Consider the following 18,767-nt stretch of genomic DNA (forward strand, 5'->3'; position numbering starts at 1 on the left):
GTCAGTTTACATTTTTTTTTTCTGAAATGCTGATAAATGACACTTACCTTGCAGAGTTTGTGTGAGGATTAAAGGAGACACCATTTGTGAAAATGCTTTATGAAAAGATAAAGTGTTATGCAAATGGGACTTCTCCAGTTTCTCTGATTCTTTGCTTCGCTGAATAGGCCTTTTCTCACCTCTACCTTAATTGTTCCATTCCCACTAGCTCCTGAGGAGTGTACAAAATAGGATCAAGAGTTCTTCAGTAGTTTAAACAGACGGCCATTCCTTCTGTCTTCCTTCTCTCTCTGAAGCAGGCCAACCCTGACTGGTACCCGGCTCTCCTTGCCTTTTCCTCCAGCCCCACGTCCTCATTGTTTTCTTAAGTATTTATATAATCAGAAAGGCTATTTGCCCTTATCAGTCTTTTTCAAATTGCATCAGAAAGCCTCTTCCTGGTCCTTACTCTTAAATTCTTTGTAGCTTTTCACCCTCTATCAGAAACAGAACTCATATTTTCTCTTTAGAAAATTTACAGCCCCAAGTTCTTCCTCTTCTTTAAAAGAAATCATTTTTTTCTGAGCAATCCTGAACTGCCCCTTCGATATCTTCATCTCCCCTTAACTCATAACAGTTTGTCAGCAGTTCTGTGAGTCCTGCCATCACTGAGGTGGCTCTTGTATCCTTCCTGTCATGGCCTTTCCTGTTCCGTCTGCCCACCACACATTTCCTGGGTGTCCTATAAACCTTAATTCAGAAGACACTCCTCTTTCCTGTGGCTCCCAAAGGACTCGTGTTTGTATTTTCTAGCTCTGATCGCATCACCTTTCTGGGCCAGTTCACTGCCTGGGGCTCTGTCTTCTCTCGGAGATGGTGTGGTCTCTTCCCCAGGATCTGTGAGAAAAGGGACCCTGTACGAAGCATCTTTATGCCCTCTGGCTCCTGGCAGTGTTCACTGATGGTAAACACACGGCGGCTACTGGCTGCCTTCACTGGAGGCCACCCAAGGGCCAGCTGCTGAGCACATGTGCTCATTCAGCCCCTGCAAGGTGCCTGTGACCCCTCGTGGCAGAGCCAGGCCTGGAACCCAGACCTGTTCAGCTTTGAAGTCTTTGATCTTAACTGTGTGGGTTTTGTTTGAAAAAGATAGCAGAAGTCTTCCTTGGATCCTACCCTCCCACCCAGTGGAATAAATAAGGGTCACACAGACAAAAAGCAGCCACGCCTGGTGCTAACCATCAGGTCCCCCAAACTCACAGCCTCGGGAAGAAAAGGGCCACGTCCTCCACGCCAGCACTGTCGCCTAGTGCACGGCATCCTGTCTGGTCATAAAGCCACTGTTTTGAATGAATGACTCAATCGACAAATTGAAATAAATAATCTGATCATGTTAGCCCAGGCTTACAATCCTCCGAGGCTTTCCATTATTTCTAAGATAAAGTCTATGAAATTTAACCTGGCTAAAAGGCCCAGTGTGACCTGAGCACTCAGACCTTACCAGTCACCTCTTCCCCACTCGCTCCCCTTCTCTGCCACTCACCCTGTAGCCCATAGCATCTTTTGGGTTGTCCCACCGGCCTTGTTCCTTCCGGCCAGGTGCCAGCACCCTTACCTGGAGCACCCTTCCCACCCTTCACCTGGCTCATCTCTAGTCACCTTGAAAGTTCAGCGTAAAAGAAATGTCCTCTAGGAAGGCTTTGCTGATGCACCCACACACCCTCCAGTGGGTCAGTTCCCCACCCTCTTCTCTCAGAGCACACTTTCAACTACAGGACTCACTCAAACAGAAAATAAATGGTCCAAGAGCTGTTCTCAGTTCAGGGTTGGAAGTTAGTAGTGCAGGTGAGTGACTGAGTCAGATGACTTGTTTACATCCGTGCATGAAAGACAAGCTTCTCAGCAAAGGTCTCCTAAGGAAGGATACGTTCTAGACAGAGATAGCCCAGGCCCAATGTTGCCTTCCTCGTGGGCCTGAGAAGTACCCCTTCCACATATCCTAGCAGTTAAATTCTTGCAGATGGCTTTGCTCTCCATCTAAGACTTTGCCTTTTGCTTAAGGGCTGACGGCCTCTTACCTGTCTCTGGGAGGCTCACTTCTGGACCTGAAAGAAACCTGCTTCTGCTCAGGCCTCCCGCCTTGCTGCGAGGGCTCGGCCCCCTTGCTCCTGTCGGGCGGCACGCCGTGGGGAACCTGGTCCTGGGAAGAGGCAGCGGCTGTGCTCAGGGGGGTCTGAGACCTAGATCGCTCCTGCAGCCGGGATTTCTTTTCTCTCGGGGCCTCAGAACCAGCGCCTGTAGCTGTATCGCTGAGGGTTCCATCCTGACTTGGCTGCTGAGGGCCACTTCCGAAGAACCACGCCCCAGATTTGGTTAAGATTTCTTGTTGCTTTCGACACAAATTGCATACCCACATCACCTATTTGAAGAAGAGAGAACGATATAAATTTTCTGTGCTATTTGGAAATTATTTATTTTCATCACACTAAAATATCCCTTAAGGAAGAAAGAATGGCTGCCATCTTTATATTTATCCTTGTACACTTCTCATGAAAATGATCTTTGCACAAGTCACCGTCAAGTATATGAATACCTGGACTGAGAAGCATCTGAAATCATAGAATTCTGGTAACCAGGACAGAGTTTTGCTCGGCATTTATAACACTATGATTCTGAGTTGCATATTACCACGTATCCATCACATTTTGAATGACTGACTTTGAAGTTTCATTTAAAATAGCTTAGTAAAAATGGTCTAAGCGGGGTAGTCGATTGATCAGAAAAATGTTGTAGGGCACCATAGAATTAATATTTATGTACGTAAACCTCAGTGTGTCATAGGATTTAGAGGGATCTATCTTCTCAAAAACCATCCATTATTAAAATCAATATGACAAGATATTCACGCGGAACAAAGAAGAAAAGGTAGGCACAAAAGAAAAGGTCAGGCTGTATATTCTCTCTAGTTTACCAGCAACCAACTAACCTCAGCTATAAGAGCTATTTCGGAGCCATCATTTGGAAACACATCTGCTGATAAATTATAAGATGTTATCACCACTTAAAATAAATCTGTATAGCTGCTCTCCTCGTGGTGACACTTACAACGAATGTAATAATGGGGACAATCATGGTAACAGAGATAATGAATAATACAATAATAACAGCAACGCCCGCCTCAGTGACTTTTCTTGGATCGCACTTCAGTTTTTCCTTTGCATTTCAGAAACAGCACCTCCAGGAAAGGCTGATTACCAAACTCTAGGTCCTCATTTTCACTAATACTGACTCAGTCAACAATTGTGGAAACATATCACGTAAGGATGAATAAATCCTAGACACATTAAGTGAGAAACAATATAAAAGAGGAAAAGAAGAAGCATTGTTTAGTTGGCAAAAAGAAGAAAATGTACTACTGAAAACATTCAGACGGATACAAAGAAAACTAACATTTGCTATTGTTTACAAGACAAAATAAAAGCTAAAGTGAGAATAAGAAAAAGGCGGAGAAAAAATATTTTTAAAAAGGAAAATATTGCAGATGAACTGTTAAGAACTGCTCCCTTCCAAGCAAGGAAATTCAAATGAATTTTGAAAACTAAGACCAGCAGAGATATTTGCTATAAAATGTTTACGATTGATTATGCTTAACTCATTCCTCTACACTTCCTCGGGTTATGAAACGAAGACAACTCGGTCCACAAAAGCAGTTAATTATAGCATCTGCACAATGTATTAGATCACAGACTTCCCATTTAACAAGATGAACAATGCATTGTATACGCCTGTATCAGAATACAGGATCTATGGAATGGAACTTCAATTTAACATGCCGAATATGGCTATACTGTGCACAATGTATTAATACCACCATCTCTTAGATGTCATTAATAAGGTCCCTCAGAAGTCCTGATTGATTGAAAGTGGACGTATCAAAGATGGCGATACCCTAGGACCAGAACTTCCATCAACAGTGACACTGAGTCTCCTCCGCCCAGACCCTGGATGGGGACAGGTGATGTGCTTCCTCTTTGGCTGACTCTTTGGTTGACAAGACAGTGATGAGAAGGTCTGAATTCATGGAGTTCAAGGAGATTGGTATGAAACTTTGACTATTTTACAGAAACTAAGTAGACATTAACTAAGTAGACATTAAATTTTTATTTATTACACTAAGAATAAGTAAAATACTACTCATTATCAAATTAAGTCCTTTTCTACAAAAATATTAAAGTGTATTTAGGATAAATATGAATTTCCTTCAAAACCATACAGAACACAACAAAATTTACAATTATTACAAAAGTTCCAAAATGGAATTAAGCTGAATAAAGAGGCAGAAAAAAGCAGAAAATATGCACATCTGCATATTTTCTAGAAAGTTATCACAATCTTAGCTTGATTGTTTCACATTTTTAAATGCTATAAAAATGGATCAATAGAAAGTAATTGCCAGATTTGTGCAGGTTCCATGTTTTGAATATGTTACAAGTTTTGAATATGTGCTACAGAATTGATAAAAGCAAACAAAATATAGTTATTATTTATTTTAATAAGTTAAAATTACAATTAAATTGTAATTAAATTAAATTTTAGTTAAATTTTACAATTCACTTAATTTCATTTTTAATTTATTCAAAAGGTTACAATTAGTAGTTAAGTAGAAGCAGCTGTTTTAATTAATACATTTAATATTATTCATTTTAAATCTGTGATATTTCATTAATTTTGGTAGAATTTTAACACTTAGGAAAACTATTGTTTAATTCCAAATTTTCCTATGTATTATTTTTTTGTGCACCGTAATATTTTTAGATTTGTATTTAAAAATTAATTATAAGTGTGCTCAACCTATCTGCCAATTTGAAAGCAAAATTAACTGTAAAAAAGTTAAAATATTTTTATTGAAATACTATCTCCCACTATCCATTATTAGTCATATAAATTAGTCTTGCCACAAAGTTTACAAATGAAAAAGAAATTGCTTATATGAGATGTAAAAAAATATATGAGATTACAATAGAATATTAGTCATACCTTTCAACACATTTCGTATCAAACATTGCAGACATGTATAAAAATGAGCTAATTCGTTGCTGAGAAACAACACAGTTATGTGTGTGAGATAGGTTTCCACTGTCTCATAGTAGATGAGACAGTGGAAAATAGTTGATGACAGAGGAGATGAAAATGAGTGAGTTCTCTTTGGTGCTTGTTTTGATGTGTGTGTGTGTGTGTGTGTGTGTGTGAGTGTGTGTGTGTGTGTGTGTCTGTGTGTGTATGTCTGTGTGTGTGTGTGTGTGTGTGTGTGTGTTTCTCCTAGTCTTTTGTTATTGTTGTTGCTATTTCATAGGTTTATTTTTTCCTTTTGGAATTTTATTAAATACATAATATGGATTTCTGAAATATAAAATATGATATAAATTGTTTCTTTTTAAAGAGTAAAGCACCCCAATCCCACTGTCCCACTATTAAGATTTCAGTTTAGTTTTTCTATGCAAATTTAAAACAAATTACACTGTAACTTGGCATTCTATTTACTCACTTAATATTACAGCATAAATATTTCTATGGATTTTAAATGTTTCTAAAACATTTTAATATTACAAAATATTCTATAGACACTGTATACCATTAGTCTAACCCTTAAACTGCTTACATTCTTTCACATTAATACAGCACTCTGCAGTAAAAAAGTGTTGATCAAACTGTTTTCCTATTTAAAGTCATTTATTTTTTAGAATGTATCAGAAAAATCAGATTACTGGGTAAAATTTTAGAGTGCTTTTAAGGTTCTTCTGCTACAAGCACTATACAATAGTTTAGGATTCTTTGTCTATTTTGCAAAATAGCCTCCCAAAAGGGTTTTGCCAAATTGTAACCAAAAACCTGACAATATCAGCTCTGGATTTTAAGATCTGATGATTTAATAATGCCCCCAGACAGTGTACTCTCACTCTCGTCAATGTTTCAGATTTAAGTTAACATAATGAGATCTCACCTAAATAATCGCCAAAAGGCATCTAAGAAAGTCATAACTGTCCATTCAAAAACACCTCCACATAAGCACATACAAGCACACTCTGAGAAGTCCCAATCAACCTTTCTAATGCCTTGTTTTTGTCTTTGTGCCTTTTTCCCCCTATGGATAGTTAATAAATCATTTTAAAAAACCCCAAAAACCTAGAACATTAAAGAGAAAGGCCAAGATAAATGTAAAGGAGAACTGATTTTGGAAAAGTAAGGGATAATTCCAAGAATAGAAAAGAAAATTTAAAATGGTCTCTAATTAGTTTTCAGATACCAGAACAAAAAGAGCTCTTGAAAAACAATACTAAGATTGTCAACAACAAAAAACGAATTTCAAAGAAGGAATTTATTAAAAAGTCAAGAGATAAAAAAATATGAGACAAAGTCCAGCTAGTTCCAAAAAGAGAGAACAGAACATAGTGGAGAGTGAATTTTGCAAAAATAATAGGAGGCAAATTCCCAGAGTGGAAAAAGTCACTGCATTTTAACAAAAAGAATGGAAAAAGAAACCACAAGGAGACAATATTGCTATAAAATTTCAATACACCAAAGATAAAGAGAAGATCCTAAAAGCTTCCAGAAAGAAAAAGTCAGATCCCTCTCAAATAGAATAGATCAGATTTCTCATCAGCAATATTGAATGTTTGAAGACAGGGAGAAATACCTTCAATGTTCTTGGGGAAAACATTGGAGCCTGCAATTCTATAGATAAGCAATTCATCAATCAAGTGTAAAAGCAGTAAGCAGTATTTTCAGCATTTGGAAGAACTTGGAAAATTTACCACTCACATAGCCTTCCTTAGCAAAACAAAGTCTTCCAAGAAAGAGGAGGAAATGAGATCTAAGAGCAAATGGTCGTTTGCAGAAAGAGCAGTGAAGGGAAGTCCCAGCATGAACAGCCCTTTCTGGAAGCTCAGAAAGAATCTTGGAGCAATAGTGCTTTGTGACCACCTAGAGGGGTGGGATAGGGAGGGTGGCAGGGAGACGCAAGAGGGAGGAGATATGGGGATGTATGTATATGTATAGCTGATTCACTTTGTTATACAGCAGAAACTAACACACCATTGTAAAGCAATTATACTCCAATAAAGATGTTAAAAAAAACAAAACAAAACTTGGAGCAAGAGGATGAGGCTCCTGGAATGGGGATTTCAGGAGTGAGAATAAAATATCTGAGAAAACAACAGCAACCGCAACAAAGGACCTCATGGAATGCACAGTGTAGTTTACATAAAGAAACTTAGCTGGCTAAAAGAAGAACCCATTTGCATCTGAAGGTAGGAACAGTCTACACCAAGTGGAACAATGTATTGGCCCCCTAGAATATCATGCATAATCTAAGCCCACCACTCAGCTCTATGATGGATAAGAACTGTATTATTTCAAGTTGCAGATGTGCCTGGTGGAGGAAATGAACTAATGATTAGGTGGAAGGACAGAGGGGTGTCTAAATGAACCTTATCCTTCTCTGTCACAGCAAGAGTATACTACACGGCTGGGAGCAGCGTTTACTAGCCCTGAACTTAGATGCTCGGTTGTACTTTGCCTCTCGTGAATAGACTTGCAGTTGGGAAAGAATATACTTGCAGAGGATTCTTATTTTTGATATTGATATAATGCTTTCTTCTTTTTATTTCATTTTTATCCACATATACATAGTTACATAGACAGGTATATGCGGTTTGATGTCTAGTGGTATATTTACCTCTCAACTATACTCATAATATATGATTAAAAGTAGAATGGCATACCATGATCATTTACTGCCATTTATTGATAATTTTATTACTTCTGTTCATTTCAGTTGTACTAATGAGAATGAACGTTTTTCCCAGTGTTTTCCAGATGTTCATTAGGATATTAACTGCCCCAGCCTTTTGTGTCTTTATCAATTGAATTAATACTATTTTCCTACCCGTTTTAATTGATTTAGCTCTTTGAGAGAAAGAGTTTTCATATTGTTACTTGTCATTTCAATTATTTTTCTCTTTGTCAATAAAATGGTTTTTCATTTTATACAGTCTAATCTATTGTGCTCTTCCTTGGCAATTCTTCTGTTGTACTTTAGCCCAGAAAACGCTTTGATAAATATTCGCTTTTATTTTTATTGACTATTAATACGGTTGAACATTTTACAATTTACTCCTTGGTCCCTCAGAATTTACTCTGATGTGTGACAAGAGATAGGGATCTAAAGTGGGTTTTTTTTTCCCTCATAGCTAACTATCTCAACATGATTTACTGGATAATCCTTCGTCACACGGCTGAACTTCAAAGAAGACTATGTGTCTAGAGTTAAACAGCACAGGTTCTAATCTCAGATCCACCACTTATTTGCTATTTACTCAGGCCCCCTCCCTGAATCAGTGCCATCATCAGTAAACTGAGGATGTTAACAGCTCCTAACTCACTGAGATGTTTTGGGCATTAATGACATAATTTATCTGAATCGCTCAGCACAGATCCTGACAGATAGTAAGTGCTTATGAGGCACTAATAACATGATAATGCCTAATTATTACTAATAACTAATCATTACCATCATCATTACTTTACTAATCATACATATAAAATCTTTTAGGGGCTTTCAGCTGCATACAAAGCCAGCAAGATAAATTCTGTTCCTACAGAGATACAGACGTATAAATGTGAACGTAATTCAACCACATCAGCTGCATTACATTATACAGTTCCTACACCTTGAGATGCTTTCACACAGGCTGTCTGATGGTGTGTCTCTCATTGCTCTTGTCTGTGTAAAAGTCAAACATTTTTCTTATCTTGATTCTGTGTAGGTCACAGCATGTCATTGAACACTGAACACGATGAAAAGAACAGAACTGGGGGTGGACTGTCCCACCTTCCTGCTCTGGTAATGAGGAAGTCACACCATCTCTCTATGTTTCAGTTCACTCATTCGTAAAATAGGGAAAATAATAGTAATGTCGATTTCACAGGCTCTGTCAGGATTAAGTGAGTGAGAGAATATATGCAACCATGTTTAGCACACAGAAAGCACTCAGTACATATACAAAAACTCACTGAAGACATGTCTTCAATTAAATTAAATTATTCTTTATTTTCTGTATGAAGTGCCATACTCTGCACAGATTTCTGATTTAAACAAATATTTCTGTTATGTGCTAGGCATTGTTCTAGGCTCTGGGGATATATCAGTGAACAAAATGACAAAAATCTTGCCTGTGGAGTTTATGTTCCAGTGAAGAAAACAGACAAAAACAGAACAAAATAGTAAATATACGAGGCGTGCTGGATAGTGAGAAGTGCTGTAGAAAAAATAAGAACAGGCATTCTGTGTGTCAATGAGTGGGGTTCACCTTCAAACTGGCTGGTCAGGGAACATTTCACTGAGAGAGGGTGTCTGAGTATGTCAGGCTGTAAGAACAGCAAGTGAAGAAGATTTTGAAGAGGGGTACGCCTGCTGGTTTCAAGGAACAGCTGGGGCCGAGGCAGTGAAGGTGGCGCAATGTGGTGGGTTCACAAAGCAACAGGGGTCAGACTGAGTAGGTCTTCGTGAGTCACAGCAAAGACTGACTTTCATGATGAGAGTGATGGAAGCTCTTGGAAGGTTTTTTTTTGTTTTTTTTTTAAGTAGAGGGAAGGATTTATTTATTTATTTATTTATTTATTTATTTATTTATTTATTTACTCTTGGAAGGTTTTGAGCAGAGAAACGACCTAACGTGTTTTATGCTTTAATAGGATCCTTCTAGTCCCTGTGTTGAGAATTAAATGCAGGAGCTCAGTTGCAGAACCTTTTTGAATTGAATTCTCATGCTGCTCTTTTTGCTCTCTTTAGGTTCATCTTTGCCAGATATGGGTTCTAACCCCTTTAGTTTATCTTTTTGTGTCATTTTGTTGGTGGTGCATCTCTTCATATACAGCACAGGACCGAGTTGTATTTATTTATCTAGTCTTTGTGTTTCAGTAGCATCCAAACATGCACTATCTTTATTTTCTATGTCCTGACTCATATTTTTTTCTGGCATTCAATAACTTTATTGACATTTAATAAATTGTGGCAACTATTATTGTCGTAACCTTAATTTAAGGAGCAGAAACTTATCTGTTGTTTGCAAGGAAAGTATCGAGGTACTATGTGTGAGAATTCACAAGTAAGTTCAAATTTATTGTTTCTAGTGACAGAAAGTATATAAAGTCTCATAAAATATTCTACTGTGAGTAAAATGACTCCTATTTTAGATATTACCTGGTCAATAGATAGCTGGCATTATGGAAATTCACAGGTAATATTAAAGTACTTTTAATTTTATTGGTTTATAACACTATATAAGTTTTGTGTGTACAGTATTATATTTTGACTTCTGTATACATGACTGCATGCTCACCACCAAGGACTTAGTGTCCATGTGTCACCATAGAATTGACCCCCTAACCCCCTTTCCCTCTGGTAACCAATACTTGTTCTCTGTACCTTTGGGCTTCTTTTTGTTTGGTTTGTTCATTTATTTTGTTTGTTTCTTCGATTTATATTGCACTTGTGAGTGAAATCATATGTTATTTGTCTTTCTTCATCTGACTTATTTCACTTAGTATAATGCCTTCAAGGTCAATCCGTGTAGTCATGAATGGCAAAATTTCATCTTTTTAAATGAATGAGTAATATTCTATTCTATATACTCAAAACACATCTCCTTTATACATTCTTCTGTTGACAGGCACTTAGATTTTTTCCATATCTTGACTATTGTAAATAATGTTATGATGAACATAAGGGTGCCTGTATTTTTTCAAATTAGTGTTTTGTTTTGTAATCTTTGAATAAATGCTCAGAAGTGGAATAGCTGGATCATGTAGTAGTGCTAGTCTTAATTTTGGGGGGAACCGCTATACTGTTCTCCACAGTGGCTGCACCAATTTACATTCTCACCAGCAATGCATGAGGGTTCCCTTTTCTCCACATCCTTTGATTTCTTTTTTGACCCAATAGTTGTTCAGTAGCATGTTGTTTAGTTTGCACATTTCTGTGATTTTCCAGCTTTCTTCTTGTAGCTGATTGCTAGTTTCATAACTTTGTGATAAGAAAAGATTCTGGATATAATTTCAATCTTCTTAAATTTATTGGGACTTGTTTTGTGTCCCAAAATATGCTCTATCCTTAAGAATGTTCCTTGTGTACATTAAAGGAATGTGTATTCTGTTGCATTTGGATGGAATGTTTTGTATAAATCTATGAAGTTCATCCTGTCTAATGTTTCATTTTAGCCCTCTGTCTCTTTGTTAACTTTCTATCTGGATGATCTATCCGTTGAGGTAATGGTGATCCTATACTAGGTGCATATATACTAATCATAGTTATGTCTTCTTGATGAAATGTCCCCTTTATCCTTATGTAATGTCCATCTTTTTCTCTAGTTACATTTTTTTGGCTTGAAGACTGTCTTCTCTGGTATAAGTATGTCTACTTCCACTTTCTTTTGGCTGCCATTTGCTTAGCATATCATCTTTCATCCATTCTTTTTGAGCTTATGTTTGTCTTTAGAGCTATAGTTCAATCTTGTTTTTTAATCCATCCAGCCACTCTGTGCCTTCTGACTGGTGAATTCAATCCATTTATATTTAAGGTGATTATGAAATGAGAACTTAGTATTGCCATTTTTTTTCCCTTTCTGTTTGCTCTATACCTCCATTGATTCTTTTTCCTTCTGTTTTTTGTCTGCCATTTTAATTTGGTGATTTTCTATGATTTTTTTCAGTTTCCCCTTTTTTAGTGTTTTCTCTCTCTGCTCTGGATTTATGTTTTGTCGTTACCATGAGATTTCTATAAAACATCTCATAGATAAAGTCGTCCTTTTCCTACTGATAGCATCTCATTTTCATTTGCCTATATGGATCTCATCCTTTTCTTCTTCCCCTTTTATGTTTTTGTTGTCTCAAAGTATCCCATTTTATATTGTAAGTTTGTTACCAAATTGAAGTAGCTATAATTATATTTATTGCTTTTTTCCCTTTAAACTTTATGCTATAATTAATTGCTTAACAACATATTCTGATATAGAGTTGTAATTTTCTGATTTTGCCTGCCGATTTATCACCTTACTCAAAGTTTTGTATACTTTTGCTTTTTCCTTTCGGGAAGAAGAGCTCCTTCCAGCATCTCTTGTAAAGCACGTCTAGTGGTGATGAACTCCCTCAGCTTCTGTTTGTCTGGGAAAGCCTTTATTTCTCCTTCTTAAGGGTACCTTTATGAAGAGTAGCTTTCCTGGATAGAGTATTCTTGGCTGACAGTTTTTATCTTTCAGTATTTTGAGAATGTCATTCCACTCTGTCTTGGCCTATAGAGTTTCTGTTGAGAAATCTGCTGTAGCCTAAGGGCAGGTTTCTTTGCAGGTGACGATCATTTTTTCCCTGGCTGTTTTAAAATTCTTTCTTTGTCATTGACTTTCAATAGTTTTAATATAATGTGCCTTGGAAAAGGTCTTTTTGCATTGAGATAATTAGTTGTTCTCTTAGATTCATGGACTTGTACATCCAGTTCCTTCCCCAGATTTGGGAAGTTCTTAGCTATTATTTCTTTAAGTAAACTCTCTGCTCCTGTCTTTCTTTATTCTCCTTCTGGGATACCCATTATCCTAATGTTGCACTTCCTAATAGAGTTGGATAGTCTTGCAGAATTTCTCCTTTTTTAAAAATCTTAATTCTCTTTCTTCATCTACACATATCATTTCTAGATTTCAATCTTTCAGCTTGCTAATTCTTCCATCTGGTCTGCTCTATTTCCAATGCTTTTAATGCATTCTTTATCTCCTTTTTTGAGGTCTTCAGCTCCCAAATTTCTGTTTGGTTCTTTTTTAGAGTTTCAATCTCTTTGGTAAAGTATTCTTTCTGTTTGTGAATTTTATCCCTAAACCCATGGAGCTGCCTAAGTTCTTGCTCTTCTGCATCTCTTCCTCCAACGGGCTCCATGAGAGATCACAACTCCTTTAACAAAATATTTTTGAAGCTTATACAATAAATGGGTATTTGTTTAATAAGTTATATTCATGCCTCCTAGATTAACACAGTATTTGCATTATAAAACATGAAAAATATAAATTTAAATGAATGAGATAAAATATAATAGAATTTGAATTTTATATTGTACCCAAATAAAATTAGAAAACACTAACAAAAACTCTGGGAATAGCCTAATTTTGGAAATTAAGCAACAAGTATCTAAATATGCGAAGGTCAAAGAATAAATCACAACAGAAATTAAAATGTTTGTTTTGATCTGAATGATAATAAAATACAACTTATTAAAATTTCTGAGACATGGCTAAAGTCCTTTTTAGAAAATTATAGCTTTAAACACTCCATTCCAAAAGAAACAATTATAAAATCAATGATCTAAGTTTTCACATTAAAACAGACAAAATTAATAAAATTAATTAACAAGAATAATGAAATATAGAATAAAGAAGAAAACAATAGAGATTAGAGTGGAAATCAGTTAAATATAAAATTTAAAACTCAATAAAACCCAGATAAGATCAATGAAATCAGAAACTGGGTTATGATATCTCTTATATGTGGAATCTTAAAAAAATGATACAAATGAACTTATTCACAAAACAGAAACAGACTCACAGACTTAGAGAATGAACTTATAGTTACCAGGGGGGAAGGGTGAGGGCAAGGGATAGAGTGGGAGTTTGGGATTAACATGTACACACTGCTATATTTAAAACAGATAGCCAACAAGGACCTACTGTATAGCACTGGGAACTCTGCTCAATACTCTGTAATAATCTAAATGGGAAAAGAATTTGAAAAATAGTAGAAAAAATTTTAAAAATAAATTTAAAAATTAAATTAAAATAAAAAAGAAAAGCTGTAACATTCATTTCAGGGAGCAGCTTCTATTTCAAATGTGTCTAAATGGAGAGCTATGCATTTAAAATGTGGACTGTTTTCATGTAAGGGAAACAAAATAAATTGCACTGAGACCCACTTAAACACTTAAAAAAAAATAAAAGAAACTGGCTTTTTGGAGGGACTAATAAAATTGATGAACATCCCACTTGACTGATTAAGAAAAATAACCGAAAATAGAATTACCAAAAGAGGGGACAGCACCACAGATCCTAGACTCATTAAAAAGATAAATAAGGGAATATTATGAAGAACTTTATGCCAATAAGTTAATTAACATGGATTAGAGAAATTCCATTAAAATTCAAACTACCAAAACTGACACAGGAAGAAATAGAAAACATCAATTGCCCCATAACTAATAAAGAGGTTGAATTCATAATTAAAAGACAAGGTACAATGAAAATGTCAAAACCAGATATCTTTACTGGAAAATTCTTTTAAACATATTTAAAGATATCAAAATGATATCAATATAACATGGACTTTTTTTTACTAACAAAGAGGAAGATTGACCACTTCCACTTCTGAACTCCTTTTATCAGGTCAGCTTAGCCTTGAAACTAAATTCCTGATACAAGAAAACCTTCCTGTAGGAAAATAAAGTTAAAAATCATTATCCCTCAAAAACATAGAAGCAAAAAGATTTAAGAAAAAGTTTATCAAATATACAGGAAACCTACCACTAACAGTACATTTATTGTGAAAGTCAAATGTTTTCTACCTAAGATCGACAGCAAAGCAAGGATTTCTGTTCTCAACACCACTATTAACCATTGTAATAGAGATCATAGCAAATACAATAAGGCAAAAAGAAATAAAATATAAATTTTGGAAAGGAAAAAGTAAATGTATCCTTATGTCCAGAAGTCATAATAGTATATATAGGAATTCCTAAAGAATCTACAAAACACTGCTGGAACTAATATCTTGTAGCAGGTCACAAATTCAACATACAAAAATAAACTTTAATCCTTAAGGATAAATTTAGCAACTATATGCATAAAAGCTCTACACTAAAATTTATAAAACATTGTTGAGAAAAAATTTTTGAAGACTGCTGTGGACTGGACTGTGTCCTCCCCCTCCCCCCCCCATTCATATGTTGTAGTCCTAACCCCTAACCATGACTGTATGTGAAGATAGGGGCCTGTAAGAATGAGATCATGGGGGTGGGACCCTGATCCAAAAAGACTAGGATTAATGTCCATATAAGAAGAAACAGATGAGAGCTTTCCCCCATGCTCCTGCCTGTGGAAGAACAGAGGGAAGGCCAGGTGGGGACACAGAAAGAAAGTGGTTGTCTCAAAGCCAGGAAGAGAGCTTTCACCAGACCCTGACCCTGCTGACACCTTACCTTTGGACTTCTCAGCCTCATGATAAATAAATGTCTGTTGCTTAAGCCACCCAGTCTATGGTAGTTTGTTATGATAGTTCAAGCAGACTAATAAATGGAGACATATATCACATTTAATTATTGAAAAACTCTGCCTTGTTAAGATGCTATTTCTCCCAATTAAGAAGCATGAGTGGGAGACCAGAGGTAAGCAGAGAGAAGTTTGGGTGTTTTTTTCCTCCAGTAGTTTAGACAGTGACTTCATCCCTCTATAGCTCCCCTTGGATGGCCCCTCATTATACTGCCCTCCCAGGATCCAATAGCACCATTTCTTCCCCAACTACTCTAGACCTAGATGTGTTCATGGCTTTCCAGCTTCAAACCAGCTCAGTCTCTGATTGGATGAAAGCAATCTGCCTCTACCGTTACTTCCTGGAAGAAGCAAAAGTACTTGATTTTGATGTAGTATAACATCACAAAAACCTCAAATTACATCGTACGTTTTTTATGAAAAGTCTAAAGCATCCATCCAAAAATTACTACATATACCAGGAGGCAACACCACATGAAGAGAGACAGAAAGAGATGAAGACAGAGAGACAGGGGCAGGTAGAGAGAAAGAGGAAGAAGGAGAGAGAAACACGTAATGGAAACAGACCCGCAGGAGATCCAAATACTGCAGTTATAAGACAGATATTCCAATATGGTGTTTAATATGTTCAGTAAGTTAGATGACAAGATGAAGAATCTAAACAGAGAATCAGAAATTATACAAGAAGCAAATGAAAATTCTAGAACTGAAAAAGAGTGAACTTAAATAATTAAGAACTCAGTAGATTGGTAGCCTTTCAAATTAGAAAAAATAGAAAATAGGATTAGTGAACTCAAATTAGGATAAAATATGCAGGCTGATGTAGGGAGAAGAAAAAATATTGAATTATAAAATAAGAATGATCATAAGAGAGATATGAACCATGGTAAGAAGGTTTAGCATGTGTGTAATTGGAGTCCTAGAAGGAGAGAATATAAAGTATGGAGCAGAAGCAATCCTTGAGGCCATGATTTTCCAAAACTAGCTGCTATGGACCGAATGACTGTGTTCCCTCTATATTCATATGTTGAAGCCCTAATCCCTAATGTGATTGTATTTGGAGGTGGGTACCTTGATTTTGAACTTCCCAGTCTCCAGACTGTGAGAAATGAATGGCTGTTGTTTAAGCAACCCTGTCCGTGGTATTTTGTTGTAACAGCCAGAATTGACTAAGACACCAATGAAAGACATAATGCCACAGAGTCAAGAACTGCTGCAAACCCTAAGCAGAATAAAGACAAAGAAAACAACACCTAAGTACATCAGAATACAACTATAGAAAACCAAAGACAAACTTTTTAAACAGCCAGAGAAAAAAAGAAACATTATTTTCAAAGGAGAAACCATAAGATTGATAACTGACCTCTCAACAGAAGAGTCAGAAAACAGTACAGTTATATTTTGGTGATGAAGGAAAACAAATGCCAAATGGAATTCTATAAAAGTGGAAAATGTCCTTTAAAAATTAAGCCATTCTTCTTTTTTCTTTTCTTTTCTTTTTTTTTTTTTTTTTGGTCTGCTGCAGGAAGGAGGGATCTTAGTTCCCCGACCAGGGATTGAACCCATGCCCCCTGCAGTAGAAGTGTGCAGTTCTAACCACTGGACCACCAGGGAATTCCCCAAAATAAAGCCATTCTGATTCTAATAAAATGCGAATGTGTTACCAGCTGAAGCACAGAAAAGGAAATACTAAGGAGAGGTTTTTAGAAGGAGAAGTATACCAGATAGAAACCAAAATACGGGAAACAATGGAGAGCAACAATTGGTAAATCTAAATAAATATTTATGGCAAGCAAGAATCATTTAAAATATTTATCTTAAAATAAATCTCAATAATAGCATAAATGTGGAGGCGATATATTACATTAATGTGGTATAAGGTCCTTGTATTTTCCAGGAAGTGGTAAATATATTAATAAACATTAAGCATTAATAATATAATAATAATATTTGTGGATAACAAATAAAGAATGGCAAAAGAATGTATTACTAACAAGCTAATGGAAGAATAGAAAGCTAAATATAATTAATTCAAAAGTAGGTAATAATGGGGTAAAGAGAAAATACAAAGGAAGAGGGTAAAGTTAACAGTACCACAACATAGAATGTAAACAAATTAATGTTCCAGTTGAAAGAAGAAAATCATCAGACTGGATTTTGTAAACAACCTAACCCAACTACTTGCTAGTTAGAAGAGATATTCCTTGAATATAAGGATACAGACAGATTAAATGAAGAGAAAGTAAAAGAAGTATCTTGCAAACACTGACCAGGAGAGAGCTAGTGTCATTATACTAATACCAGACAAAGTAGACTTGATGTAAGAAATCTTACTATAGATAAAAAGGCACATTTCATTATAGTAAAAGATTAAACCATCCAAAGACACTAATCTCTAATTTTATATGTATTAGCAATATAGTCTCAACATATGAAGCATAACTTGACTAATGAAGAAAAATAGGCAAATCTCAAGTATAATGAGAGAAATAAACACATCTCTAAGTAACTGACAGAACACGCAGAAAAAAAATCAGTAAGGGTATAAAAAGTTGAACGAAATTTGACCTCACCAATACATACAAGCAGAAGTGTGCTCATTAACTGCAGAATCACAAATGTGCAAATGCGTAGGTCTAAAAATGCTCTATATACTTAATGCAATCTTCTCCCCAGCACACAAAAAAATCCCACCAAGTTTTTCTGGAAATGCATAAGGTGATTCTAAAATTATTGTAGAATGCTAAAGGTCAAGAACAACCAAGAAAATCATGAAGAAGAAAAATTTCAGATTTAGACTCTTCTTACTCCATTATCCCAAATATCAGGTGACTGCTTTTTTTAAAGCATCAGTGTCATCAGGCCAATTGCACAGTTATTTCTTTATTATTTAGGCAGATGATTCTTATCTATTAAAAAAGTTAGTATAAGATGCCTATAGTGCAAGCCCTGACAACTGTTTTTAAATTTTTTACAATGAAAATGCCCGACTTAAGCTTTGATTACTGAGGCATCCACTTCAAAAATGGCAGTCTCAAATAAACACCTAGCCAGGCACAACACAAGATAAAAGAGCCAGGCCACCTCCCCCAGCTAAGACTCCTTTGTTTTAGAGATCTTGGTTGATTTGATACCTGACCATTTGGGACCCTTGTTTTTTATCCTCCCATGCTTCAAGTTCCTCCTCTTTTGTTTTAAATTCACCAATAAAGAGCGGCTAGTGAAACCCTACACCCCCAGCCCCAATAAAATCAGAACCCCAGGCCGAGATCTCTTGCCGTCTACCTGTCTACCTGACACCATGCTGTGTGGTCCCAGGTGTGCCATATAGTTTCCAGGACCTGTAAGTAATAAACCTTGTTTTTCTGTTTCCTGATGGTTATTGCTGAGGGCATCTTGCAGTCATAATAAGAACCACAAGGGCCAGTCCAGCCA

The 18,767-nt window shown here is 36.1% G+C and overlaps 1 protein-coding gene across 17 annotated transcripts in view; it reads right to left on the reverse strand.

Annotated features, from left to right (window-relative positions):
• The window catches only part of RIMS1 (regulating synaptic membrane exocytosis 1), a 474,848-nt gene that overhangs the window by 219,995 nt on the left and 236,086 nt on the right, over window positions 1-18,767 (reverse strand). For all 17 annotated transcript variants that reach the window (XM_036871544.1, XM_036871559.1, XM_036871558.1 and 14 more), the window contains exon 5: window positions 2,058-2,398. In XM_036871544.1, the coding sequence (XP_036727439.1) occupies window positions 2,058-2,398 (341 nt within the window). The remainder of the gene's footprint in view (window positions 1-2,057; window positions 2,399-18,767) is intronic.

The sequence above is a fragment of the Balaenoptera musculus genome, chromosome 12 (assembly GCF_009873245.2).
Source record: "Balaenoptera musculus isolate JJ_BM4_2016_0621 chromosome 12, mBalMus1.pri.v3, whole genome shotgun sequence".
Classification (NCBI taxonomy): Eukaryota; Metazoa; Chordata; class Mammalia; order Artiodactyla; family Balaenopteridae; genus Balaenoptera; species Balaenoptera musculus.